We start from the raw sequence: 22,604 nt of genomic DNA, 5'->3' as shown, positions 1-22,604 counted from the left end.
AGCAGCCTATGGTTCCTGTTTACAATGGAGTCGCATCTGAATGATGAAACGGGCCGCTAAGCTTGATGGGAAATGTAGTGTTTTTTTATTGTGATTTTCACAGTCTGAATTGTGAATGTTGTTCTTGAATAGAACTTGACTTTTATGGTTAATGCAATACAATACAGCAGAATGTTATCTCTGTATGAGCTTTTCTATAGTAATTTTACAATAAAAACGCTTTTCTTTATAAATAACTATATTTTTTTCTCAAAGTTATAATTGAAAAATAGGGCTTGTCTTATAATCAGTCGTACAATATTCGGGCTAATACGGGTATTTGACATAATCGCATTTATTTTGTCATAATCGTTTACATGTTGAAATGTTCATATTTTCAAACATTTTCAAAAATAGTGGAAATAGCCGATCTACAACGCATCGCATCAGTGTTCTTTTTCAAGTATAAAGTTGTCAAATAAGTAATTTCTTTGTATATTTAGGTTATGTGTCATATCTGCCATGTGCAACACAATTAAATCGTTAATCGCAATTATTTGAGTGACAATTAATCGTCATGTAAAATGTCATAATCGTGACAGCCCTAAACGTGCAGAAAAGTTAGATCTCCATATTTCATCATTTTGAGCGGTGCTAACTGCTCCTACATCTGTCTTTGTCTGTATGTATGTACTACTGTATGTGGCTCATTGGCCAAGCTTCGCGGGACGCGCACTGTGTGTGATTTTTGTAAACGTTTTGTCATAATTGAATGCCTTATTTCATACTTCATTGTATGACAGTGTGTTATGCAAAAGTGGAGAAAATAGCCGATCTACAAACTTGTATATAATTTTTTGGGCAAAGAAATGGACACATTTCAGAAAGCTCCATGATGAGAGTTATGGTATGTTGATATGTGTATTGTGTAACACCACTGACTGGACAAAGTCTTCAGGGTCCTCACCATTGTTCTCTCAGAGAGACACAGAGTCTATGGTCTATGGAGCTATGGTGTCTGATCATCTTTCTGGGAACAGTGGTGTCGTCTGATGTTCTTAACCACTTGAACCCCAGTATCCATATCCTGGTGGGGAACGTTAGCCAAAAATTGCCGATCTACAAGTTTGCAACGTTATGAAGCTTCTGTATCGTGGTGAAGAAATTTGGTGTAGACAGGAAAAAGGCAGTCCAGGTACAAGGCCAACTCCCGTACTGTACAGTTGACTAAGTGTAGAGGGTTTACGAGGTTAATGGGTAATGGGCAGGGGCATCAAAAGTGGGACTGAGTTACTAAGGCCCAAGGTGGAGGGGCCTTCATTATTTCATACTTTAGCTTGGTGCCGCACTGTGAGCTTGTATATCTGCTATTTTTGTAAAGTCATGAAAATGTGTGCAAATCTATGAATATATGTATTTTTAAGCAAACATTTGTAACTAAATTTTGCTTCTGCGGGGGTCCCTGGAACTGAATATTTTGAGATGGGGGTCCGTGGTCAAATACAAATCATTTTGGGGGTCCTTCACATGAAAAGGTTTGAGCACCACAGACATAGAAACATAGGTTTTTCAAAAAAGACAAATTCTCACGGCTTTTCAAAAATAGAAGATCTATAAGCTCTATATCTACATATCTACTATTTTTCAATAGTTAAAGCACAAAATAATGCGTTCCCAGTCTAAATGGGTTAAACCCCCTCCCCCTATGAAGAACATTCATGGGGGGCCAGCAGTGAATCCTCGTACCCAGGGCCCAGAATTTGGTGTGACACCCCTGGTAGTGGGTACTGTAGTTTCCGATGCTCTTAACTGGGAACTGTGGTCTCTCTGTTTACAGAGTCCTCTGTGGTACCTCAGAGAAGGTCCTCCTGTTGCCATGGTGACGTGACGTGACGTTCTCCACGCGGAGGAGACAGTCGTTAATCAGTAATAGTCCTGGCCATAATCTCTGGGGTGACTGTAATCCATTAACTCCTTCATCTCCGACATACTGTCTGACAGAAAGACAGACATCTCCTCTGGATGGACAGACATATAGGGAAACAGACAGACAGACAGACAGACATTAGTTGGTTGAGATTGCAGATCTGTCTAACTGATCAGGTTGCGGGTGACGATCGAGCATATCCATCCTATTGTTTGTATGTGTCCTATGTGTGTGCTATATAACTCTTGATAATGTAAAATAGAGGTCTTCGGGTGGGTCAGAGATCCGAAATTACCCGGGATCCAACCCGGAACCTAGCCGGTCCATTCATAAGTATAGTGACTTCGGAGCCGGGTCGGAGCCGCTACCGTATGCCCCGGGTCCCGGTTCTCTGACCGTGAGAAAGGCGGTTCCATTGATACCCGGATGGACCCGGCGTTTGGTGGTTACATCTGTCAATCACCCCCGCACCCCCCTTTTTTCTCCCGGTCAATGAGAGGCGAGCTGCCTTGCTGCGTCACGTGACTTGTTCAGGAACTAGTGGACTACTTTTAATGATAAACAAAACTGTAAGAGCCATTTTGAGCCTTGTTAATTATAATTGATGATGTCACTGAAGGGGATGGTCAATGGCCAAATTGATTGTCTATTTAACAGGCTCTGTAATCACAGACAGGTGTTGTCGTTGTGAGAGGCACACAGTTCTTTGACTGTGGGTGTGAGGCAAGCTGGGGCTCTGTGCATTTATGTTTATTATTTTATTAGGTGAAGTATAGGACGACTTTGCAACAAGAATAAATACCTTTATGATGAACTCTAAAGGAAATGTTTGGACACCAGTTCTTCTAGGCTACACATCACACGTCTGAACTTAGAACTTGAGCATCGGCAACAAAAACAATATGCTCTGCTGCGGTAAGAAAGAAAAAGTCCTGTTTAATATCTACACCTCTTCATAATAACATTGACATTCGGTCATTTCGGATCTCCACTCCGATTCTAACATCTCTGCCCGGGTATCGGATCTCGTTTTTCTACTAATGGCCGGTTCCGTTGGGATCGGCTCCAACATTCTCAATGTCTGTGTTCAGCTATTCTAGTTCTGGTTAGACAAGCTCCGTGGTAGATTGATTCACCATAAGTATTGCTCTACAGTCTTCAGATATACAGTAAAAAAAGAAGTGGGTTATATTTACCCCATAATTGCTGTGAATATGACAGTAACATATCACTGTTTACATCATAACTACAGGGAGCTTGAGGGCTACACACACACCCATTACAAATGGTAGCCAATCTAAACAACTTGGTTTGGTGAGATACTAAATCAGTCATTGAATTACAGTTGTGCCACATTTTCCCTATTTATAATACATCCGCTTCAAAGTGGTCTCAAAATGTATGAAATCTAGGGGTGGGCGATATGGTGATAATTATCGTTGAGACGATACAATGTCTCCACGATATGCCTTTTCAGAGATATCGTATAATCGTGATACAATGAGGGAGCCTTGTAAAAGATCCTGTTTAATCGTTAATACAGAGATTCATTGCAGAATTTAATTTAAACCTGCATTTTGGTCTAAATCAGTGGTTCTCAAACTTTAAAATGTCAAGGTCTCCACTTAACTCTGACAGTATACAAATGAAACCAAATGGACCCGTAAGGGTCCATTTGGTTTCATTTGTATACTGTCAGAGTTACATACTTGTAAAGTTCAATTTAGACCTCCCAAAAGGAACCCAGAGAGTCTAGTTTTTGTCAAGTAACTTGAAAAATAACCATAAAAACCAACGTGAAAAGGAATCGTGATAAAATCGTGTGTCGTGATACAGCTTGGGAAAATATGGTGATATTGTATGTTTCCATATCGCCCACCCCTAATGAACTCTCTGTTGGTGTACCTGCGTTCAGGACCCCCAGCACAGCGGACGCGGAGGCAGACCCCAGGTTGTTACGGGCGACGCAGTGATAGGTTCCAGAATCCTCTTGCCCCGCCCCCTCAATCTGCAACCAACTGGAGAGCTCGAACTTCATAGGCCCGCCCCTCGACTGGAGAGAGAAAGAAAGAGAAATGGGAGAGTATTTTAGCCAGCCATCATATAGACTAGTCACTTGTGCACATCATAAAAGTAATATCCCATTATTTTTTTGAACAAATTGCTAATGGTTTTGAACATTCATGCAAAGTATTATGACCGACTCTCTGCTGTTTCCTACATTATCTATGCATACCTGCAGTATGTCAGGTGATAAAGATGTATTAAATTCTGGTTGTCTGTTGAAAGGTCTTACTCCCTTTAGGGTGAAAGACCCCAGGCCTTCATTATTTACATATGTCATTACATGTCAAATGGTTTAACCACTTGTCATAACATATGGTTGCTGCAAGGCAGAATCCTTGTATGTCCAAAACCGATAGTTTTCAGGAAATGGAAAAAAATAACCTCACAAGCTCTTGTTAATACTTTTCATTAGTTAAACAAATATTTATAAAAGCCTCAGGCAGACTTAACCCACTTCACCTGTGTCATATGGGTCAAAATACAAAAATCTACAAGCTCACAGTGTTGCTTGCAATGTGCAATGTGAGCTTGTAGATCGGAGGTTCTTTGTGTGAAAAGGTAAAATACAAGTAGTAAAAGTGATACTGTCATACAAGTATGAAGTAGGGCATTAATTTATGAAAAAAGTAAAAGACGAACAGAAGAACATTAACAGATGGAATATGGAGATACAAGGTTTTTGTTTATGTGCTCTGAACTGTTGACTTGCTCTCATGTTAATCTTGACTTTAAGGGGAAGCATTACATCAACCAGCTCTCTAAAATAGCTCAGACATGCATGAAATCAAAGGATATTTACATTTCTAATTTTGTATATATTTGTTCCTTTGTGCCATGTAGTGTTGTAAAATCGCAATGACATGGCCTGTCATCAAATGACAGTACAAACAGTAAATGTGTAAAAGTGAATCATGTTGAAAGTCTTGTCACCAATCTTCTTACTTTGTACAGTTGAAATTGATATATGCCCTACAGAAAAAGTGCAGCCTTGTTCAGGTTCAACCGTCATCAAAACCTTAGCCATAGTTACCGTACATCAGAAAATACATAATACATTACATTACATAATACACTGTTATATTGACAACATGGCTAAGCATTTTGACTATCTTGTATGTAAACAATGACACAGGACCTGCCATTCTGATGGCACTGACACGTTCAATTCATTGACATACATATTTACTTTGAGAGGTACATTTAAATAGAAATGTACTGGCATTTGTAGGTAATCCATGGGTGGTGCTGTTTGTATTAATTGCTTTCAAGATGCAGTTACTTCAAGATGTGGTTACTTCAATGCTGATAATTTGAGAAATGTACCTAAGAGACTGAGAACAACTGTTTGTAAATTAGGGGCAATAGTTGAAAACAATCAGCACAGCTGGAAACTCAGGTCAATAGAGATAGAGACTGACACTCGACCTGGTTTTCAACCTGGTTTTCTCAGCCAAACCTCACCTTTGACGCTGGGGCACCAGCGACTAATCAATCTTCCTGTCTGTCTTCCCCATTTCTCTTGCACCACATTACAACCAGGAAATACTCTACCATGATATTTCCTTTCCTGCCCCTCAGGGCAGCTGCTCTGCAGTCAGGAGAGCTGATAGGTGTGGAGAAGTAGAGAGACAACCCCTGGCATTTGCTGGTCTCTTGCCACTTTGGTTTGCAACCAACCTATTCATTTTAGCCATTGAATATATAGCAAATGATTTGATTCGTTACTCAACTACAGCTGCTAGTTTAATGTTTAATGTCTAAATTCGCTACCTCTCCATACAGTTGAGTTTCATCACGTTGGTAAGAGTCGCTGACACTCGCTGACAGGTTACTTCAAACAGGCCCAGTTTATTGCATTTTCGCATCGTGGACCAGCGTCGACTCTGCTGGTATGAATTTGGCAGAAAGGGCAGAAAAGGAACATCGAGTGGCAAAAACTAAAATCACACAGGACCAATATATCATTTAGTAAATGGCTAGTCATGACACATGACCTTGAACAGACCCTGGTGTCTGTCCAGTAGGCTGTCAGTGTCTCACCCAGGGGCATAGTTCCGCCGATTTAAAATGATTCCAATACGGAACTAAAACTTCCTATGACTGGCCAACTAGTTGCGCTGTTTTCCCCCCCAGCCGATCGCAAAAAGAATTGTTCTCCATTGGACCCCATCCATTTTCCCCTTTCGTTTTCTAACGTATCTAAACCAAGCCCCCAGTACCCAGGGGGCGCTTTGAAGCAAAAAGTACATGGTGGCCGTTTGAGGTACTGCAGTTGGGGCGACTATTCAAACAGTTAGTTCAGTTGAGGCAGATAGCCCCCCGCTACCCCCGCCTCCCCGTTTCTCGCTCCCCGACCGTCGCGATTGGCTCAGAAGCCAAATAGTCGCCCCACTACGTCACATTTCAGAGGCGTTTCAAACGCGGAAGTACGCTTCATGCGCTGGGTGAGCAACTCAATGCAAGTGGACGGGCGGGGATATCAGTTGCCCTCTCTATTCTTATTATAACTCTATGATCTAAAGTTAAACTGATACCAGCCGGCTGTGTTCTTCTTCGTGTGCTGTATTACGGAAGGCTCCGACCACATTCTCCCATGTATCTCTGCGGTTGCACGTGACCGTGGCAGCCAATAGCATCCTCTGGTGCTTTTACAATCTATGATGGCGACACCCATGCCAACGACCCAAAATGCGTCATTTGCGATGCATAGAAACCAATGGCTTCGCTTTGTCCATATATTTTACAGTCTATGGTCTCACCTAGACAGAGATGTGGGTGTGGTCTGTGAGTCTCACCTGGACAGAGATGTGGGGGTCGTCTCCGGGCAGAATAACGTTTACGCCATCCTTCTGCCACTCCACCCTTGCCATGGGATACGCAAACACCTCACACAGGAACATCAGACTGCTGCCTGACTGGTTCACCTGACTCTGTGGACGCACCTTAATGATAGGAGCTGCGAGGAAGAGAGAGAGAGTAGCTGTTAATCATCATCATCTGTTTTTATATTACGTCTGGTAGCCTCGGAAACCCAGGCTTAAGGTGGTTGCACACTGCTGCGTTTTTCGGGCCGAATATCGGAGTGAATTTCGGAGCACGCAAATAAAAAATCAACCTCACGTTATGTCAGTCACGTTTGCACACTGCCGCCTGTTTCGGGCACCACTCGGTCCCTTGCTCTCTCTATCTCTCTCTCTCTCCTTGCCCTGAAAAACGCATTTCGCAACGAAAAACGCAGCAGTGTGCAACCACCTTTATTCTGGTGATCGAAAGCAAAATAAGCCTAGGCGATCGCGTTAAAATCACTGTTGGAGGAAGTGTAGAATTTCCCTAACCAATCAGAGTGCAGAGGGGGCGTCGCACCGAACGTGTTGACGTCATGACGCAGCAGCGTTCTCTGCTATGGGGAGGGGGAGGAGGAGAGGAGCAGAGCGGGGTGGGGGGAGGGAGGGAAACACATGCTATTGGCCGGAGACTCCCGGAGAGATTCTCCGGGTCCGCCCATCTGCCAACAGAAACTGTCCGCGTTAGCTCAGAGTGTACGTCTGGAGACCTCTTGTCCAGACAGTGCCTCCTGCAGGTGACTTGGCTCAAATCTGAACACATTTGAACCTGTTGCTACAGCGTATCCTTGCTGACATCGAATGCCAGGAAGGGTTCAAACCCACGACCTTCCAAATTATAAAAGGCATATGCTCTAATCGCAGCACTAGGGTGAAGAGAGTAGCTGTTAATACTGGCAGGGATGTAGAGCACTAACACAACACAATGCACTTAAAATCAAATGTGCATTTTAATAATTTAGCAGATGCTGTTATCGAGAGTGACTTACAAAGTCCATGAGTAAGAGTATAAGTGTATTGAGACTTCAGCACTATAACTGAACAACTGAATTGAAATGACTCGAATTAACCCAATTTAACAAACGACAACACAGCAATAGAACATCATACCACAATACAACAGCAAAACACTCTTATGGCCCCAGGCTAACATACAGAAGTAGGCAGGGGATATCAGAGCTGCAGTGGTCCTCAGAGGTAAAGTGCAGACCAACCGACCAGCTGAATGGGTTGAAAGGCCGTCTGGGAGGAAGCCCAGGGTCCTATTTTGCACCCAACCCCTATTTTAATGAAGTTGAGGACATAATCGTACAGAATGTCAATTCTTCCTGGACTACAATGGACCTCGTCCTCCAACTGATGTCAATCACATTGTCTGACTGGAACTAAAGGAAACTTAGGCTGTAGGAAGATCTGACATTCTGTATACGATGATGACTCCAACATCATGTTTATTATAACCTCAACTTCATGCCCACTGCTCATAATAGTTAGGATGGTAAAAGGACACATTTCAAATGATGTGCAAAATACACTGGGACAAAAATACCCAAAAGGAGTGGGACCATATTGTTATAACAGTTTGGACATGCCCAGCGTTAGCCAACCACTGCATTCCTTGTGGTTTTAGACTGGGAAGACACAGCCTAAACAGGGAGCGACACAATGACCGCGAGCGTACCCCCGCTTTGCTTGGATATGTCCTACGTGACACGTACTGTAGCACCAACACTACAATGTCACAGCATCGTGTCTGCTTGTCGTTACGCCAGTCAGATATTCCATGCGGCGTCCTCAACACTCGCCCCTCACTGAGAATGAATAGCTAGTAGGCGTGCCAGTCGCTTCCCGTGGGCCCAAACATTTCAGGCCGCAACCAAAATAATCATATTTGAAGTGGGGGCCCCCAAGCACTTGGAATTGTACCTACGGATGGTAGGGTTCATGTGGTGAAAGAAAAAAAAACTGCTCAGCTCTCTATTTTGACATTTGAACATCTGGAAGCAGCCATCGTCTGGTGATTGATGTTTTTGATAACAAAAATGCTGATTCATCGTGAACATACTAGTATAAATTTGTGTCTTTTAAAACGATAAAACACACAAAAGCTCGAGAACCCCCCCCCCCCCCTGAAAAAACACACGTATTCTATCCATTAAATAGAACCTGTTGCAACTCGACTAATTGATGGTTATAATTAGGACCAGCTGCCATACGGTTGCTTGCATTTTGACTTTGAACTGAGCAGCAGCTGCTCTCCACAGACCCCTGGCTGTGAGACTGCTGCCAGCCAGCTTCTTCACACACAACAACAACCAGAGGTGTCACACCAAATTCTGGGCCCTGGGTACAAGGATTCACTCACATTTTGTGCTTTAACGATGGAAAAATAGCAGATTGTACAAGCTCACAGCGTGGCACCGAGCTTATAGATCTGCTATTTTTGAAAGATCGTGAAAATGTGTGCAAGTCTTTGAATATTTCAAATCCTTCTGAGGTTTTTTGAAAAATGTAAATGTCAAAACCTTTTCGTGTGAAGGACACCCGAAATGATATGTATTTGGCCACGGACCCCCATCTCAAAATATTTAGTTGGAACACCCCCAGAAGCAAAATTTGAGTTGTACATTTTTGCTTAAAAAATATATATATTCAAAGATTTGCACACATTTTCACAACTTTTAAAAAATAGCAGATCTACAAGCTCGCAGTGAGCTTATATATCTGCTATTTTACAATAGCCCCCCCCCCCCCCCCCCCCCGTGACGCCCCTGACAACAACTTCCGTCTGCATCATTCAACACCCTCCTCTACAGCTGTGCAGCCTGGGTCACCTACAGCCAACACATCATGTCACTACAACACTTCCAGAGGACATGGGGGTCCCAAATGTATACACGTCAAGGACCCCCCAACAGCCATAATCTCTGGCTATGTCCTGGCTATACCCCTATTGCGAAATGGCTCTTTGCAAAACATGTTGTGCATTGTTTTTCAGTTTTTATGTCTGCACATGCACAGATGATTGCATAATGATGACACAAACGTAAATTAATAATATGCAAACAAAGTCAAACACATTTATTATTCAATGTTCCATGGACAACGGCCCATAAATCTGTAGATGCATGCATGGTTGTGTGTGTGAGAGATGCGTGCAATCAACGCATGCGTGTGTGTGTGTGCACACTGGCAACGCCACATGCACACTGGCAATGCCACAGTGTGCATGCGTGTGTGCGCAAGTACAGTACGTGTATGCGTGTGTGGGGACGTGTGTTTTTGTGTTTGTGTGTTTTTAAATGGTAAGGTAATGTCTGTTAGAGAGCTATGCAGAGAACTATTCTACTGACCTGAGAACAGACAAGCTTGTGTTACCTATGCACACACACACACACACACACACACACACACACACACACACACACACACACACACACACACACACACACACACACACACACACACACACACACACACACACACACATGCACACACACACACACACACACACATGCACACACATGTACACACGCACCCGCGCACGCACACACACAAACTTTTATGGAGCGCATCGGACCTGTGTGTACTGTACTGCTAGAGTGAACGGTCTATGAAACAAAACACCCTTTTTACAGTACAACAACATCCTGCCCAGTACGACCACAGTCTCCTACTGTTAGCTAATGGGAGGCGTGGGAGCTGGCCAGCAGTGCAACCGCCACAGTCTTCTACTGTTGGTCACTGGGAGCTGCCCAGTACAACCACAGTCTTCCACTGTTAGCTACTGGGAGCTGCCCAGTACAACCACAGTCTTCTACTGTTAGCTACTGGGAGCTGCCCAGTACAACCACAGTCTTCTACTGTTAGCTACTGGGAGCTGCCCGGTACAACCACAGTTTTGTAGCCTACTGTTGACAGTTTATCCATGGTGGTGGCAAAGGTCACCTCACCTTTGGTCCTCAGTCCTCTAGACTTTAGAACGTCCAGAGGGGCCATGGGGACAGAAGGATCTAGGATCTCAGTAAATAAAAGAGTGTATCACTGCAGCACTACTTCTGGTTTAATTAACCTGGCTGCAGTCAGAGAATTCAAACAACCCAACTTATTTGTTCCCAAACTTTTCAGGCCAAGACCCCCAAAACTAGCCTAGTTCCAGACCCTGAATCGCTAGCCACACCCCTTTAAATGTTTTGTTTTGGCGATTCAGGGGTCTAGAAGTGCTCTCATTGAAGAGTCCTCCCTCGGTTGAAAATCTGTACGGCGAATCAGCGTCATGAATCAGCGTGGGTGGGGGTTTCCCAGAACTCATGTGTGTTTCCAAGTACACCAGCGCTGCCGCCGTACCCTACCGCGCATCGCGTCGCGATAAAATGCGGTACATTGCGGTAAAATGCGATCGTATCGATCTCACTATGAAACACCAGTAGCAGGCATGTTATGTCGTGTTTGATTACTAGTTCGTAGTGCTCCTATTCTGACTGTTTCTTTGGTTAGCAAGTAGCACTAGCAAGCAACAGGCTAGCCACTAGCCAGCCACACTATGTCATGTGTTGGTCGGTGAACCAATCGCTGAAGACTGCCTCTTTTTGGCAACGCCCATCCCTGCAATCGCCTTGGGGGAAACCACTTTCAGACTGAATAATGAAGTGAAACGAAATGTCAATTCAGGCTGAGTGTCAGGCTACCCCAAAACAGTAACATTTGAACAAGCACTTGTCAGCTTGAGGGTAGGGGGGCGAGCACTTGTCAGGGGTGGGGGGGCAGGAGTTGAGGCATTACATTCAGTTAGACTCTGTAGTGTAACAGTTAGGCCGTAGCAGTAGACAGTCCGACAGACAGACAGACAGACAGACAGACAGACAGACAGACAGACAGACAGACAGACAGTAGGGATGGGACGATATGAAAATGTCATGTCACGATTATTGTGACCAAAACATTTGAGATTTACAATATTATCGCAATAATCAAAATGTCCCCAAGATTCATTATCCTAGAGCGGAACATTTGCCAAAGAAATTGCAGATCTACAAGCTCACAACGCATCGCAACGGCTAATTTTTGGCAAAGAGATTTGGTAGAGTAAAAAAAGAAATACTGTATCAAGTACATTTGACCAATTATAGAGGGTTTAAGTGGTACCAGATATGCAGCACGACACGTTGTGAGCTTGGAGGTCGGTTATTTTCGGTGCTTGATACCACACGAACTAAGCATAATCAAGTCAATACTGGAGATGTGGCGTAACGGCATGATTTTCTACACCAGGAGGGCAATTCTTTCAACATAAGATGCTGCATTCAAGTTCAGGAGAGTTTGGACAAGGCAATGGACCAATCCCCAATCACATACACACCCATTGTAACTGTTACAATGGGTGTGTATGTGATTGGGGATTGGTCCATTGTCTTGAATGCTGCCTTCAGGTATGGCATGGGAAGGGGGCATTTGCGTTTCTTTCACCATAGTAAAAACTGCATTCATGGTCTGGAGAGGGTACTTTTATCAGACAGATAAAAGGGCAGGGGCTCAAGCATGTGCCTGCGACAGACAGACAGAAGGAACCACAGGCCTACCTGTTTCACAGGGTCCTCTCCCTGCAGTCAGGTGTGTGCCGAACGATGCCTCTCTGAACTGACACATGTTCATGTAGGTCTTCCCGTCGGAGCCGCACACCGCCTCCGTCTCCACGCAGCGACACAGCAGCTCCTCCTCATCGCCTCCTGCAGCCGGTGCAAAGTAACTAAGTACATTTACTCAAGTATTGTACTTAAGTACAATTCTGAGGTACTTTTACTGGAGTATTTCCAATTTTCAATACTTTTACTTCTACTCCGCTACATCTCAGAGGCAATGTTGTGCTTTTTACTCCTGTACAATTATTTGAAAACTTTAGTTACTATAGTTATATTGCAGATGTATGCATTTGTATATTGTAAAACACACATTTACCACTTCAGCCCTATTTTAGACATAGGCTATTTGAAAATAGCCGATCTACAAGCTCACAGCGCGTAGCGATGCGGCGCTTGTAGATCTGCTATTTTTAAACATTTTAGTGCTTTTACTTTTGGTATACTTTAAGTATATTTCGATGCCAATACTTTTGTACTTTTGCTCGAGTAACATTTTGAACACAGGCCATTTTACTTATCTTTATATTTGTGCTATTGTTACTTTTACTTAAAGGAAAAATAGGCAAGCTTGTGTGTACACAAAAACATACCTCGCTCCCCCTCCCCTCTATGACAGGCATCAAACAGGTAGTTTTCTTTGACGCTTTCATTGCTTAGAGAGATCACTAACGAGGACTTGACACTTTTATGGCCCAATAAATTACCTTAGTGCACAACCCCTTTGAAGTTTAAAGGGAGCAATTAAGAGCTCTGGCTGTGCTCCCCCTGACACAAACATCCCTCCACTGTTTCTGTTGACATTTAATGTCAACATAAAGAGTAGAACAGAACAGAAATACAGCCAGGGGATGTCTCTTTCTGCAAGGAAACATCCCAGCACAATAATATAGTTACTGATGAAGGGAAATGACTGCAAAAAATGTATATACATATATATTTTTTAATTGTCTTAAAGTTACCTATTTTTCCTTTAAGTAAATCATTTGAGCAGTTCTTCTTCCATGCACCACTGACCTCCCCTTTCTCCTCTCCTCCTCTCCTCCGTCTGGCAGCGCAGGCCGGTCCCGCAGAGGCCGTACATGGCGTTCCTGTCCCCCGGGTCGCAGGCCTGGTTCTCCAGGTTGGCACACTCCTTGCAGCAGCCGCAGGCGTCCAGCACCAGGCCGGCCCGGCAGCCCCGCGTCTCCGGGCACATCTCCGGGTCACAGGGCTGCGGGCAGCCGGTCTCCTCCTCGGTCCCGTTGCCGATCCCCCACTGGTCGAACTCCTCGTCCATCCGGTCGTAGTCCGCCAGCGGGTCCACGTACGGGTGATCGATGAGTCGATCGTCGGGGCGTTTGTTGGCGAGTTTGTTGGGAAAGCAGCGAGACGGACCGACGTTCGTCAAAACACAATACAGTCCCAAGAGAACTACCGCGCGAGACTCTGGCATCTTTGGAAAAATAAATAAAAATACTATCTCAGTTGGAACTGTTACCCCCGCGACCCGATGCCGGATAAGCGGTTGAAGATGGATCAATGGATACAATTATTTAAAGGATAAAGTAAGATGGTTGGGATGTAGGTCTACATATACCTTGGCTAAAACTGTCCAGTCCTCATGTGAGATTTATCATAATGATCATCTCAGGAAAAGAAAACTATTTGTAAATGCTATGTTTCAGGATAAAAAATGTCATGGTCGTTCAAACATTTCCTGGACCAGAATAAACAATAATGTAGCCTAAATCTTTAAAATAAATGTTAAATTCTACAGTATATAAAGTGAATAATAAGTTGAATAGTTTACTTCATCATCAACATTCCTCCGTTCCTCCAAAAATAAAACAAAGTTTGAATGAAACACGAGACAGACTCACTGGAAACAACTAGGGAGAAAAATCCCTCCAGACACATTCCTCACGTGAGAGACCCCAAAAATGTTACAGACCAGACAGTCTGACAGAAAAGTTTCCTTTCTTTTTCATCCGAGGTGAAATCCACTTCTTCTCCAGAGCCGTAGTGTTACTTTCCTCTCCTCCTCCTCCTCCTCAGTCAGCAGTCAGTCAGAAACAGTTGAAACAAACCAACCAATAAACAAGCAAACAAACATGTTGGCTCTGTGTGTAGAAGAATGTTGGCTCAGTTGGCTGTCTTCTGATGTGATGTGTCAGTCAGTGTGTACAGCCTCAGCCTGTCTCCCTGGCTGACTGTGACTGACTGGCGCTCTGACAGCAGCTGCTAAAGACATCAGCAGCGTGTTCGTCTCTGTCAGCCAATCACAGAGGGGCAACATGCCGACATCCACACCACGTCACACAGACACCCAGCCCTTTAATTAATCAAGGGAAAACCTTTGTTTATACAATACGGCCCGTGGAGAAAACCCCATAATATATGTGTGTGTGTGTGTGTGTGTGTGTGTGTGTGTGTGTGTGTGTGTGTGTGTGTGTGTGTGTGTGTGTGTGTGTGTGTGTGTGTGTGTGTGTGTGTGTGTGTGTGTGTGTGTGTGTGTGTGTGTGTGTGTAGCTCTATGGAAAAACATATCTGTCTGTCTGCCTGTCACTAGCCTCTCGAGGACAGAAGCTGGGAAAGGAGGTTAGGTTACAAGTGCAGAAGTGAAAAAGGACCTCTTCTTTGACTTTTTTTCTGCCTTTGTATTTGATGTTATATGCTTTTTCTGCTTTTGAAGTTATGCTAGATAAAATAGTCTACTATTTTCTATCCGTCTGTCTTTCAATGTTATATGAGATACATAAAGTGTGGTTCCTGTGGAACTAAGCCGTAGAGCTTTCAGGATCTCCTTTTAGTTGACCTTGTACCAGTGATTTGTGCTGTCATGAAACTGTACTTTTTTTCTATTGCAAACTTTTAATAAATTCTTCAATCAATCAAAGACGATGGCCAGATTGGTCTGACACTGACTGACTCTGTCTGTCTGTCTGACAGACAGACAGACAGACAGACAGACAGACAGACAGACAGACAGACAGACAGACAGACAGACAGACAGACAGACAGACAGACGCAGTGTTAATATCAGGTTGTAGAACAGTCTGTAGTTTGGGCTTCAGTTGCTGTTTTTATCACTGTTCTAATGTAGCACAAACACACACACACACACACACACACACACACACACACACACACACACACACACACACACACACACACACACACACACACACACACACACACACACACACACTAAACACACACTGCACACAGGCTAAACACAGGTTTAGGGCAGAAAATGGCTGCTGCTGTTGAGTAAAGTACTGTATTTGAAGTGTCTCAACTGCAACATTTAGACTTGAGCCTTGAAGACATCCAAACACTTATTCTGAGCACACACACACACCACAAACGCTGCTGAGTGTGAGAGTTTATCTTCAAATTGATGCTGTTGATCGCTGACACATTCTATTGTAAACTTGTTGTGATCAAATTAAAATGTTTAATCCAAAGGCAGAATTGTAAAATATTAAATATGACAACAGGCTCGGCTGCAGGATGAAATGACTGAGGGGGGCAATTGAAAATGGTCTATATTAAAACAATATATATTTTTTGTTGTTGTCGAGTGGAAACCTTCTATGTCCAATACCGTTGGTTTTGTATTTATCATTTTAAAAATTATCTAAACTAGTGAAAATAGCCGATCTACAAGCACACAACGCCTCGCATCGCGAGTCGTTGTGTGCTTGTAGATCTTCTATTTTCACTAGTTTTGTGCTATAGTCTTGGAAGATAAAGCAGGGCTTTACTTTACGATAAAACGTAGAAATTTGAAACTCGGAGATACAAGGTTTCTGCCCAACAGTGAATATATAAAACTTAAACTGAGGGGGCAGGATTTGCAACTGAGGGTGAAAGGCCCCCTCTGCCACCCCATTATGCATGCACATACTCTATTGCCTATAGAGCAACCCATAGAGCTATACGTTTTGCTGCAAAGTTGAATAAGTTTAGTTTTAACAGCTGAAATCCATTTCTGCAAAAACAAAACAAGTTTAACTAGAAGCAGTGCTCTTCCGAGCACAGGTCTCCACCAGGCCACACAAATCGGCCTGTTATAGCGCCACCATGAGGCTGATTTAAAAAATGTGGGGCAGAGGTTCTGAATTAGCATCCAGGGAGTGTGTGTGCTCAGTTTGGCAGCGATCGGGCCAACGGCGCCAGAGATTAGCTGGTAACAACCAGGCCACACAAATCGGCCTGTTATAGCGCCACCATGAGGCTGATTTGAAAATTGTGGGGCAGAGGTTCTAGATTGGCATCCAGGGAGTGTGTGTGCTCAGTTTGGCAGCGATCGGGCCAACGGTGACTGAGATTAGCTGTTCACAAACTGCGAGGACGCACGGACGCACGCACGGACGCACGGACGGACGGACGGACGGACGGACGGACGGACGGACGGAGGGGAAAACATACTCTCCCTCAGCCTTCGGCTGGTGGAGACAATGAAACCCATGCAGACTGAACTGAAAAAACAACAATAGAACAATAGAAATACAGTAGTGGAAAGTAGTTCCAAAAACCTTCTGGAAACATTTCTCAGACCAAAATGTACAGTTTGACTGAAAAGCTTAATCCGTGAAATGTGATTGTTGGTGGCAGACAGACAGATGTTTTGGTAACAAAGAAGATAGTTGTGGTCTCGTTGTGGTATATTGATCAGTAAACTACATTTGTTATTGATCATTCTTCTCTTCTTCTTATGTGATGATCTCTTTTGACAACAATTGTCATTGTGTGTGTGTGTGTGTGTGTGTGTGTGTGTGTGTGTGTGTGTGTGTGTGTGCGTGCGTGCGTGCGTGCGTGCGTGCGTGTGTGTCCGTCCTGTGGACAAATGGGCATTCTTCTGCTGGTAGAGTTTAGAAAGAAACATGAGCTGCATTCCTGAGGAACTACCTCCACACACACACACACACACACACACACACACACACACACACACACACACACACACACACACACACACACACGGAGTGAGGGAGAGAGTGAGAGAGACAGAGAGAGAGAGAGAGAGAGAGAGAGAGAGAGAGAGAGAGAGAGAGAGAGAGAGAGAGAGTAACAGACAGAGACAGAGGGGGAGAGAGAGGGGGAGAGAGAAAGAGACTGCTGTCAACTTTCAAATGTTTATACCAAGCCAACCTTTCCTATATGGATGTATTTCTATTTCTGACAGAAAATGCACATTTTCAATGAAACAGCTCTATTTACACTTTTATTTAATTCCCATAATGCAATATGTATTTTGTACATACATTGTTTTTGTATTGATTGTTTTGTTCCATGCACTTCTGCTTTGGCAATGTAAACCTATGTTTTCTTCTGAGCTCCTTTGAATTTTAAATTGAACTGAGAGACAGAATGGGACAGAGAGACAGAGACAAAGACAGAATGGGACAGAGAGACAGAGACAAAGACAGAATGAATGGGAGTGCAAGAGGCAGACTGAAGACACACAGACAGACAGAGAGAGAGAGACAGAGACGGGCAGTCCACACCAAGCACTATAACTAACTATAAATATATTGTTTTAACAATGGTTTTCTAACTCAAGTGGATGGCAGAGTCCTCACCACAACTATAATGATGACAGTGTTTGACTATATATGACTACCACCAGGTAAATGACTATATATTAGCCTACATTTAATACATACATCTGTGAACTCAGCAGCCATTGAAGGTGGTGCAAGTGATATTTTATATTGAAAAGCTCTATATTTTGTTACAGTAGGCCTAATCATTGCTGCGTGTCCACCACCAAGTGTCAGTCTATCCGGCTGTTTAGTGAACTGAAAATACATTTTGAGGTCGGCATAGCAATAGGCTATTATGCAGCCATATTGGAGCCAAAATCTGGTTCCATTTGTACACTCTTACACACCTTTTATGAGGAAATGCGGAACCCCAAAGGAGCCATGAGGGTCAGAGGTTTGAGACCCACTGGTGTAGCAGAGTGTTTCCAGTGAGACAACATGAAAAATATCAGCAGTCATCACCCTCTGTTTGACCAGAATGGAACAGTGCCCAGACTGCCCACATTAGTATTATTGGTAACACCTGTGAAGGAAGTGAGAGGAGACAACTTCTCTCCAACATGGCTGTGCTGTGCATAGCCTCATCCAATCAGGAGAGAACCCCATAAAGATCATAAAGTGTTCCAGTTCCAATTTTGTCTGCTCGTGCCTTGTTTCATCACTTTCATCACTTGTGTAGCCTATTGAAAGAAAGGCTAGGAATCAGGGCTGGTTTAGGTGGTGAACATCGCCATATGGGGCATCGATAACGATGTGTGAAGAGGAGATCCATTTGTGATATAAAGTTATGTTTTATTTTGTCAGTTACGCATAACTCATAGGACTCAGGGCTCTCTGGCCGGCTACAGACCTAAAGGCACAAAGTCTAGTGAGAGTTGTGTGGGGGGAGCGGGGGGCAGAGACAGCACAATGCATTCCGGATGGAAGTCACATGGTTTGAAGTCTAGTGAGAGTCCTGTGGTTGCTTAAGCACAAGCACACAAGCACACAACACGCACAGGGACTGTTGTAGGCAAGCATTAGAGGGCAGACAAGGCAAGCTGCACTTGATGAGACAGAAGGGCAGGGTTCAACTGCCAACCAATAGGGCAGAAAGGCCATGATGCAATCCCACACAGCTGTGTTCACTTGTAGTTTGTAATCCACAGCAGCAGAGCTTGTCTGCACTGCAGTGACATGAAACCTCCATTTCAGAACGAAAAATATTATAAATAAATTAAAGTTAAGTGTGTTTCACAGTAAAACATTTGAAAATAACAATGAATATCACAAATATTTCTTTGCATGTCATACATAGTGACAGTGATGCCTACACAGATGCAATTGATTAATAATAAAATGATTCATAATAAAATGTAAGCTTTATACAGTGGTGGAAAAAATACTCAAATTCATTGCTTAAATAAAAGTATCCATACTGAAACATACAAATACTTTGTTACAAGTAAAAGCCTGGAATTCAAAATGTATTGAGTAAAAGGTACTCTGCCTTCACCCGATGACAACTCCAAAAGAACTACATGGCCAAATACCATATCTGGTTCCTCCTCAAGCGGAACTGCCCACGTCCGCAAAGCTTTGTGGGAAATGTATTATTTTTTGGAAGAGACTTTGACTGAACACAGAACTTTGATGAACACAGTGCGTTCCAGTCTGAGTGCAGCCTCTGATGTTACTTCTGCCTCTGCCAAATGACAACTGAGAGTAGAGCAGAGGCTGTATGTATGTTACAGTATGTTTGGGTAACTCAGGACGGTAAGAGTAAGAGCGCTTGTTTTGTCGTTCACCACACACTAATCACCACCAGATGGCGACGACAGCCCATAGACAGCCATTCACTAGTGCAGGCGCTGACGTCACTCGTTTGCGACTCTCTTTCTTTATTTACTAGCCTAGCTGGGCGGTGTTTAGCCATTAGCTTAGCCATTAGCTTAGCCATTAGCTTACTATGAGCGTTTATCGTGGGCTTGCCCAGGCCTTACGGCCTGGGCATAAATATAACGATTGCATTCACCACGGCTTCGTAACCCGCTCTTCGCGGCCACTCGCGCCTGCGGCGCTCGGGGGCGAAGAGCAGGACCAAGGTCCGCTGGCCTTCGCGCCGCTTGCAGTGTCGTGGACAATCGAGCGGCTCCGCCTGGAGGACGTTGTTGTGGGCGACCGCTTGTTCCGCCCCGTGCGGCACCACGAGTGCTCCGTTTCTCGACCGTCCTGTTTCTCTAACAAACCGTGACATGTATACCTGGTAACTAATTTGTGAATGAGTTCAGGTGTGGGGATTGATGCAGGTGGGGTGGGTGGAGCCAAGGGGGAGGACTGTCCAGTATGGCTCTTTTCTACACCTATCCTGTATGAGTTATATATCCTGATTTGATATAATTATTATCTGGAATGGAAAATGTATTTGAAGAGCTGGAGAGACAGGGGGATGATTACTGTATATTATATCGTAACAAACAAATACCACCAATAGGCCTATATGTCACTTTCCATTTGAATTCCACTTCCTGACAATTGTGCTTTTTTTTAAAAAAAGCAGGAGACTTGGTCTGAGTCCATGAAGCTTGAAGGGCATTCATGATGCCACACAAACAAAATACAAACTAACACAACTTTACTTAATGATTATGTTTTACATTTAACCATTTAACATTCACATAATTATATTTTTAATTAACATATTTAGTTCATATCATATCCCAGTCACTGTAGACTCAACGGGCCTGAAAATTAAGGCCCGGCCCTAACTGGGCCCTAACTGAGACCTAACTGGGCCGGCTCGAGGCCCTACCCGGCCCGACTAGTTAGCATACATTTTAGGCCCTATACCTGGCCGGAAAACGTCGGGTCGGGTCGGGTCAGGTATGGTTGGGTTTGGAAAGAATCACAGAATAATAGTAATAAAATAAAAAAGAATACATTTTATTTTTTCAATGACCCCAGGGACCTACCCAGCCCGACTAATTAGCATACATTTTAGGCCCTACCCTACCCTAAATGTCGGGTCAGGTTCGGGTATGGTCGGGTTCGGGCAGAATTTGAGAACTCTACTGTAGACTATAGAGGTATGATGACACATTGACACATATGCTCCAGTCCAGTAGGACATGATCCCCCCACTGATACCACAGGTTTGTAATCCTCCATTCAACCACCAGTCCAAATGAATCTAACAGCTGCGTGTGGTGGTCATATTATTCCTGCTCCTATCATGGATTCTTCCCGTCCGTCTGGGTCTCTGGCGGGTTCTCCTCCCCCCCATGCTGAGACCACAGGTGGTTCATGACCCAGCCTTCGTCCTCCTCGGTGGGGGAGCACATGTGAGAGACCAGGAGACAGTGGTAGTTCCACAGCAGCAGCAATGTCATCACCAGCACGCTGCACAGCACCAACACGACCAGGAGGGGGCGCCAACGCACCGCAGACTCACACTGACGGCCAGAGGAACCAACAGGAGCAGGTAGAGGTAGAGGAGGTGGAGGAGGAGGAGAGGAGGAGCAGTGATGGAGCCACAGACACAGGCGTTTGAGTCCAGAATGTTCTGTGGGTTCAGAGGCTCTGCTGTCTGATCTGGTCATCTTAAACGCAGGTTTAGAGGTCACTGTCAGATGAAAATGGTCTCTTCTTCTGTTGCTGTTGCTTCCGGCAACGAACCAGATTGCTTAAGAACCCTGTATATTGGGTGGTGTGGTCATCAGTGAGCTGAACACAACCCTGTATAGGCCTATGGTTGGTGTGGTCTCCACCAGTAAGTTGATGTATAGGCCTATGGTTGGGTCAACACTTTGTACTGATCAGTGCGGTCATCACCAGAATTGAATACAACCCTGCTGGACTGGTTGGTGTGGGTTAGGGTCACCAGTAGATCTTCTTCTGAAACAGATTGTTCTGTTGAAATGTGCCTTTTCAGAGAAACAGATTACAATGTCTTTGTCATCATCCTCATGATCACGGTCATCCTCTCCTCTGCTCTGCTATCTGCGGATAATCAGGAACAATAAATAATACAATTGTTTTTAAATCAGTCATTTGTATTAGAATCAGAGTCATTGTTTATGCTCCGTTGTTTTGTTGTTTCCGTGAGAAGGGAGAGAGAGATAGGGATAGAGAGATAGAATAAGATCAGGAGAGAAAAGAAAAACACAGGATAGAGACAAGTCAAATAATCAAAAGACATAATATCATGTGAAGTATTAGTAGCAGGTATGAAGATACATCATGTTAGATTAACATTATCATAATTCAGGTGTGTAAAACCTACATACATGTGCCACCATGAGGCAGATTAATGGGTTAGTTCACCCCCAAAATGTTCTTTTCCTATATGGAGATTTGAATTCATGGATATTTTTTAGTTTTTGTTGCATTACTAAGCCAATAATTTGAGGAGGCTCTTTGTGTCTCCATAGGGAACAAAGCAGGCTCTTTGTGTCTTGGGAACCAGAACCTCTTCTGGTCATCAAATTATTACAGTATACATACAGTATGTGTGGAATTACTAACATTTAAATTAAAATCATCTGTAACTATAGTGGTGTGGGGTCATCAATAACATATGTCTGTACACGGACAAATGTGTCCGTGATAAATAGAACATTATACTGTTCTTATATTTTGA

General features: G+C 43.8%; 2 protein-coding genes across 4 annotated transcripts in view; both read right to left on the bottom strand.

The window, feature by feature from the left end:
• Positions 1-1,902: 1,902 nt before the first annotated feature.
• Positions 1,903-13,887, bottom strand: kazald3 (Kazal-type serine peptidase inhibitor domain 3; the record flags this gene model as incomplete). Its single annotated transcript, XM_080738815.1, has 5 exons — positions 1,903-1,997; positions 3,812-3,959; positions 6,769-6,929; positions 12,396-12,542; positions 13,470-13,887. 5 exons carry the CDS (start codon positions 13,885-13,887, stop codon positions 1,903-1,905), a joined length of 969 nt encoding a protein of 322 aa, XP_080594941.1.
• Positions 13,888-17,647: 3,760 nt separating this feature from the next.
• The window catches only part of LOC308296399 (glutamate receptor ionotropic, NMDA 1-like), an 82,849-nt gene continuing 77,892 nt past the window's right edge, over positions 17,648-22,604 (bottom strand). For 2 of the 3 annotated variants that reach the window (XM_080739674.1, XM_080739672.1), the window contains one exon: positions 17,648-21,964. The gene's annotated coding sequence lies outside the window, so the exon portion shown is untranslated. The remainder of the gene's footprint in view (positions 21,965-22,604) is intronic. The other variant, XM_080739673.1, reaches the window with a different exon arrangement.

The sequence above is a fragment of the Nannobrachium achirus genome (genome assembly GCF_963921795.1).
Source record: "Nannobrachium achirus genome assembly, chromosome: 12".
Taxonomy (NCBI): domain Eukaryota; kingdom Metazoa; phylum Chordata; class Actinopteri; order Myctophiformes; family Myctophidae; genus Nannobrachium; species Nannobrachium achirus.
Note: the sequence above shows the minus strand (reverse complement) of the source record. Positions and strands in the feature narration are given on the sequence as shown.